Source organism: Coloeus monedula (genome assembly GCF_965178545.1).
Source record: "Coloeus monedula genome assembly, chromosome: 8".
NCBI lineage: Eukaryota > Metazoa > Chordata > Aves > Passeriformes > Corvidae > Coloeus > Coloeus monedula.
This window is the reverse complement of record NC_138788.1, coordinates 15,982,833-15,990,337: the sequence shown is the minus strand read 5'-3', so window position 1 is coordinate 15,990,337 and position 7,505 is coordinate 15,982,833. Positions and strand designations below refer to the sequence as shown.

General features: G+C 37.9%; 1 protein-coding gene across 12 annotated transcripts in view; it reads right to left on the bottom strand.

Moving 5' to 3' along the window:
* Window positions 1-5,765: 5,765 nt before the first annotated feature.
* The window catches only part of KCNMA1 (potassium calcium-activated channel subfamily M alpha 1), a 439,539-nt gene continuing 437,799 nt past the window's right edge, over window positions 5,766-7,505 (bottom strand). For 9 of the 12 annotated variants that reach the window (XM_082286462.1, XM_082286463.1, XM_082286461.1 and 6 more), the window contains one exon: window positions 5,766-6,517. In XM_082286462.1, the coding sequence (XP_082142588.1) occupies window positions 6,366-6,517 (152 nt within the window). In that variant the 3' untranslated portion in view covers window positions 5,766-6,365. Of the gene's footprint in view, window positions 6,521-7,505 lie in introns of all 12 variants that reach the window. The other 3 variants (XM_082286465.1, XM_082286460.1, XM_082286466.1) reach the window with 2 other exon arrangements.

The window sequence follows — 7,505 nt, the reverse complement described above, 5'->3', positions numbered from 1 at the left end:
GGTGTTGGGTTAGTCTTAGGTCGAAGTATTAATAATATTGGTTTCATGAATGCAGTAATCATGACTTGGTGATACAAGTTATGAACTTTCTAGAAGAGAAAAAAGAAAACACAGCAATCTCTCCTTCTTTTAGAACACAAATACATAAATTTTAATCTGAGAAAAATACAAAATGAAACCATGTACAAGTTATGTACAAACCCTTTTTACAGGACGATATATTTTTCACTGGATATTACATATGACAAAGTCAGGTAGATCATTTCTGAGCACCAGCATTTGCTCTCTCTCACCAACCCATGATGTTAAAAGTAAAATGATGAAGTCGTACTCCTTTTTCTTGATGAACTTTTAAATTAAGATTCTAGCTGGTTCTCAGTGTACCTCCTCACCATCTCCGTTTCCAAACTATAAATAATGCAGACATGTGAAACAATCAAAATATATTGTATATATGTATTTGTGTGTGTGTGGTTTTTCTGAAGGAAGAAAATGGTTTCATCAGTCTTGAACTCTACAGAAATGTAAAAGTTAAAGTTATATATATATATTTTTTTTTTTTTTTTTTTTTTGCCAGAGGTTAGAATATTTGCATTGTCTAAGCATGTGTGTCCCAAGCTGTACTATGGCAGAAGCGAAATTTTTTTAACTGCTTGAGATAACTTTTGCTGACATTTTTATGTGGTTCCTACTAGTTATTGTCCAGTCAACAAAATGCTCATATGCCACATTTTTTGTTTCTGAAAAATCCATGGGTTTTATTACATGTATTCAACTGCCTATATGCTGTGTTCTGGGTTGTTTGGTTTTTTTCAGTTTATAGAGATCTCCTCTAAAATGCATTGACTGAAGCAGTAAGAAACCTTGTCTCAACATCATAAAGGTTCTAATTAGATGCAGCCTTACTGTTTAGCTTCCTAAGTTAGATATTGCTCTAAATTAGATCCAAAGTAATAAAAGAATACCTTAAATTTTATATTTTCTTCCTTTTTCCTACCCCTTCTCATTTTGGCAGTTACCAATAACACACCACTGTACAGAGCAGGTGCCTCAGAGCAGCAGTCCTCGCTACGGGCTCCAGTGGAATTTACCTGGTCATGCAGACTGCTGCACAGAGACTGCACAGCTTCAGCGTGGCTGCGTGTTCTCCAGTGGAGAATCTGTGCAGAATAGATGCATTACTCACATAAATATAGCTCTGATAAATGCTGGGACACACTTACAAGTACTGTAGGCCCACATACCATCCTGGGCAGTGACTACAGCAGAAGAGCTCCTACACTCCTTTCATTATTTCAGATGGGGCTGTAACCACTACTATTACTCAGCATGAAAATACTACAAATATTAGGCCTGCTAATGGAATATTAGGAGACCTGGTGTGCATATATAATGACTTCTAAAAAAACCTATTTCCCTTAAGCCTGTGATTATTCAAGAACCTTTAGAATGAAAAAGAAAATAATTAAAATTAAAAAGGTGCTTGTCTGTATGTTGGTGGTTCAGATGGCACAGAAAGGAAAAAAACAGAAGGACTGTAAAGAGTTCTCCTTTCCTCTGAATTTTTTGTGCATCTGCCATTGACTTTGAGAGATATTCCCAGGCTAATCCACTGTAACACTGGGAACAGATTTCTGTTTTCACTTTGTTCTGTTCATCGCCTTTCACACACTTGGTTATTTTGTTTAAGCACATTCAACACTAGAAATGAAAGGTGAGACACACACTTCTTTTGGTGCTAAAGAAATTCACAATGATAACAGCTGTAAAAACAAAATACACACACACACACACACACACACACACACACACACACACACACACACACACACACACTGACCTCAATATGTGTTCATTTCAAAACATTGGGATCCAGGAGCCCTTAGGAATCCACGTCTTAAAACCATTTAAGCACCTGCTCTGTGTTTGAGTTTGAGCCCGTGTGAGTCAGCTAGTCCAGGGCAGTTGCTAACATTTTTATGGATTGGCCAGTGAGTGGTCAAGCAGTGAAAACACAAATTATTAGCCACTTGTGAATTATTGCTTTTTTTGGTCATGTATGTTTATGCATCAGTTTGTGCAACCAATTATTGCCGTAGTTGTTAGCTGTAGTTTACACACAGACACACACAGCCCCAACAAAACCAGTCCTCCCTGAATGAGAATACACTATTGTAGTTTCTCCTTCTACTATATGAAGAGTTCAAGAAATGCAAAATGTTCCTTTCACAGGCCCAAAGCAGCCAACCTCATCCACCTCCATCCAACAATGTGTAATAGAAGGCTAATGCTTTTGCATGTCTCCTGTACTGTGCTTGCAAATTACGTTTGCCCTTTGCCACCTGTGGCTGAGGCCTTTCCACATCCAGCTGACCATTCCTGGCCCAGAAAAAGTGGTTTGTACTTTCTGTCCCATGTATTCCCAACTGTTGGGCCATCGATGCTGATTTGAAAGACAAGCTGCTAAAATGTCAGTGACAGTTTCAGAATGTTTTTAAAAAGTACAAGGAAATGTTTTCATCTTGTTTTTCCCTATTAACAAATACATCACATACTTATTATTTTAGAAGGAACTAGACAATCACATCAAGGTGTTAAAAATTGCATTTAAACTAGGAATATCTTCGTTTCTTTATACTTCAACATCTGCTGTGCTCGACACTTGCCACCAAATCTATCAGAAGACAGTTTTATCCTTTCATCTTAGTGCTCATAGGCTTCAGGGGACAAATTAAAATAAGAGCCATGAAACGGAGAGAGCCAGCAGACTTTCTGGCAAAGTGAGAGCACACAAGTGCAGGGGTGTGAGGGGCACAGCGCGGCTGCAGCAGTGAGAGAAGGCTCTGCAGCACAATGTCAGTGCATCTCCCATAAAACTAACTGGGATGTCTGGGTTTGGATCAAAACAGGTGGAAACAGCAGAAACAATTCTTCTATGTGCTGCCCTGCAAGTCACACATTTTCTTCATTTTTGTGCCTTTCTTCACCCCAGTTCATGGAAAATAAAAATGATGACACCTTCTTGTGATGACTCTATCAAATACACGCACACCCCCATACATATGTGTGTGTATATATCCACATATAAATACATGTGTGTGTATATATCCACATATACACATATATGTGTGTATATATCCACATATACCTACATGTGTGTGCATGTGTGGACATGCATATATGCAAACACAAACACACACACAGACACACTATTTATCCAGCACATGAGTTACCAAAAAACATTGTATAGCCTGTATCAATACTGCATGCAGTTAATGACAAAAAAAAAAAAAAAAAAAAAGCTGAAAATCCTCCCTCCCCACCCTGAGGTTTTTTCCTTTTTGCCTTTTGAGAAAGGGGTAGAAGTTATTGATAAAGACCAAGAACTTATTTCTATATCGGTCATCATGTGATCTGTCAGCTGTCACTTAGGTCCGTTTTCCCAGCTTTGATGTAACTCCATATATCCATTTTTTGGTCCTGGCCTTATTATAATCCTTAATAGCTGAATATCGTAGATTCCCAACAGGTTTTCTATCTGTTCCTCCATCCAATTTCCAGATGATAGTCCTGCATCTTTGATTATCAAAAATAGGGGTAAGAAAAGATCACTGATATTAGCTTTTCTATAAATAGGAAATGTAAACCCATAACTCCACCCGTTTCTCTCTGTCTTGCTGGCTCTTTCTGAATGTTGTTCAATCAGCCATTGTATATGGAGCTATCTGTTCCAGAAGAGCTCGTGAGTGTGTTCAGATCTTGTCCTTTATTTATATACAGTTAGTAGCATGGGATTTTTGGGTGTGACAGTTAAACTGGACAGAGACACACACAAACCTTAGCTATGTAGGGGTGCTGTATTCGATTCATTGGTATGTTTTATCCAGTGAATGCTCACTTCTGCAGGAAGAACACTCAGAATTGGCACTGTATATGATAAGGTATAAGATATAATGTTCTATGCCCCTATGGTAAACACCAGTCTTCTAAGGTAAAAAAAATCATATGTATTTGGTGGGGTTGAACACAAATTTCTACGATTCTCCTGTACCAGAACCAGCTTTTTTCATTCTGGTTGTAATATGACTGCAGTTCATAAATGAAAAAGGAGCACCAACTTCAAAGAAAAGGCTTAACATGACCCAATGCAGAAACTGGATGTAAATTATAATGTGTCACTAGCTGAAGCAGCATACGTCGGAAGAACTCACTGGAATTATCTTCTCTTTTGGGGACTGTGAAATGCGTTAAACGTGGATCTAAATAATAATGAAAAACTGCTTGAATTTTTTTGTTACTTTGTAGAAGAGTGAAATATTTTAAACAATCCAATTTTACAGATACTGTATTAACAATTCTTGTTATTGTCTTTAAATAGCTATTCTACAAAATGTAACAACAAAATAGTCACAGTCCAAGAAGTCACTCCAGAATAAAGCCTATTAGGTGTTAGTATGGTTATACTTGTACTGCAGCCAGTGGACAAACATTAAAGCTGAGATAGTTTGGCTTAAATGTTGGATTATATAGTGGACATCATTGTTTTCACAATAAAGTCATCATCTGCTTTGTATTTGTTTGACTCACTGATATTTCTCTAATGATAAAAATACCACAGTATGTTTAATTGTGGTGTTTAGCAATTCTGCAAAATTACAAAGCCTAAAGTTAACTCGCACAATGAAAATCTGCTTTTCCTGATGACTCTGGGTTTGTGGTTTTGGTTTTTGTTTCCATATTAGCACAGCCTTTCCTTTTTTTTTTTTTTCTTCACACAATTGTGTCAGATGTTGCTTATTTGAGATAGAGAGAGTTACTAAATCATTTAGAACCTAAATGCTTGGGTGGGTAGATACTGCAGCACAGATATGAAACATCACATTTTTGTCTGATGGCTATAAGCTTGTTGGCAACTTTGTGAAACTGCTGACACAAAAGGCAGCCATCAAAGGCCTTTTGCATGTTATCATAATAAATACATTCATCACTTTTATTATTTTGATTTGGTTATTACTGTACTTTTATGTGTGGTGTTCCAGCAAAGTAAAAATAAATAAAAGGAAAAAAAAAGCCAACAACCAGAAAAACAACTGATAATATACGATGTTGCTTGTTGTAAGAATTAACTGAGGGCAGCATGTTGTGAGATTGTAGAGCTGAGGCTAAACCAGTTTTTATCCTGATCTGAATTCACCAAAAGGAGATTCAGTGTACCCTTTACCAGGGTATGAGCTATGACCAAAGTACAAGGATCTGGAACTAAATCTCTATACATATCAGGAAGAATTTGTACCATCTCAGACCAATGAAAGGCCATCAGCATTTCTGAAGTAAGGAAGTAACAAAATGTGGTAGATGAGATGGTTTATAACTTACACTTCCATGCACTACTATTTTATGTACTCTGGATTAAAGCACTGTAATACATGGCAAAAGAAGAAGAATTGCCAAGCTTGCCTTCCTGAAATTAGCAGCTGCTGATGGCTAATGAGCAGTGAAGTGCAATTGCCAGGTTTGCCATTTCCAGCAAGTGCCCGTTACGTCCAAGGCCCCTGGTTGGGGTGGTGACATTCCCTGTGCCCGTGTCACAGCGCGTTACCGAGGGTGCTGCGTTCCTGTGGGGGTGTGACCGTGAGAAGGGACAGGGCACCGTGGGGGGGATTACTGGACCCTCACATAACTGGCAATCAAGGTGATCTATATATGCTAATAAAACAAAGAATATTTCAGAAGAATGTCACATGTACAAAAATATGACTTTCAACTCTGAAAATAAATAAGTTCAATTTATTAAGAGCTGGTGTCAATGCTGAACAAAATACACATCTTCCAATAAAGAAACATTTTGGTGAAGTGTTGTAGGTTTTTTTCTTCTTTTTTTTTTTGATTTACTAAAATACAAGTTGGACCTTTTTTTCCTTTTTGTAAATATATCCTTTGTCTCCCTTAATTACATATCCTTATAACTGTGACCATCATTCTCCTTTAAGCCAAAGACTGAAGGTTTGTTGGGTTTTTTTAATTCTTAGGAGTCTGGCCACATATGCCGTTTTTTTAAGGGAAAATACTTAACAATGAAAAAAAAAAGAAAAATATATTTTTTCTAATAAATAAAAATAATTTAAAATGCTAGAGGCTATACATGACTAGTTTTGATTATGTTCATTTATAAATGAAATAGTTTCCAAAATACGTGGAAGCAATATTAAAGGCAGACAAACAAAGATCTGTCTACTTTATTTTCCCATTAAGCTTGCCCTTCTTAACTTCTCCATCAGTGGTTCAGCAAGTAAGAGGAATAAATGTCACATCACCATTCATGAAGTTTGTCAGGCTTTAAAAAAATAGTTCTGGCTTCGAAGAAGTCAACATTCATCTTCAACTTCTCGTATTGGTGGTATCAAGCTGCTTGTAGATTTATATTGATTGATCTGATTGGCCATGTGAGTGCTCATGGGCTTGATTTGAATGTTTCTGGGATAGGCATTATCCGGCTCATCTGTAAACCATTTCTTTTCTGCTAAGGAGCAAAACAGGTAGAGACAGAATAAGGAGGGAAAAATGAAAGTTTTAGTTAGTGAAGCACGCATACACAGAAACATTAAAAAATAAAAATACAGGGAGCAGTCAGTAAAGTTTATAGGAAAAAGAGATCAATAGAAGGTGACTTTGACTAATTACTAGCAGTACAGTGCATTAGATTAATACCTCTGAAAATACTGACATGAAAGGAGGATGACGCTTGCAGATTTGATAACAGAAGCTAAAGAAAACTGCCAGCGTGCTAGTCTGCTTGCTGGATGTAAGAGAGCTCTTTCCTTGCCCCCATGCTTAGGTGATTCCTTTATTGAAAAAAATGATACACATCGAAGTCTGAACAAAGAAGCCAGGGAGAGCAGCTGCAATAAAGGTAATGCAGAAAAGAGCATGTGAGTCTGCACACAGAGGAGCACCTAAAGAGTCAGAGATTTCTCTGAACCATTTCAGCCTTGGGGTGGTGGCTACTGCTGGCCCAGAAATCATGCAGCAGAATGTAAAGAACTTTCTGCAGCTGCTATTAGAATAAACAGGACTTGTATTCCTGCTGCCAGCCTTGCTGCACAGGGTGGGCATTATATCCCTACTTTGAAAGCACACAGGTGCTTGGGCACTGCTGAGCTCTAGGGTTTAAAATGGGGTAAGGAACACACCAGACTCTGCAGGTGACTGTAGTAGGGGCTTCAGCTAATCCCGAATGGATTGGTCGTGATAGGTGACAGCAAGACAGAGGAAGCAAGGACTTAAAGGAAGATTAGAGAGGAAGCTCATTCTTTTCTATTTTTGAGCAGTACCTGTTCCCATGAACACAGGAGGATTTTATGGTGCTGCTTTAAGGTGGGCTGGAAGCACTGTGGGAGTGAGGATGCTGAGAGGCTGCAGAATTGCAGCCATTCCCCAGGTGTTTATCATTGTAACCACTATATTGCACTGTTCATATGCAGGTATGGGTAAAAGCTTCTTAAAAT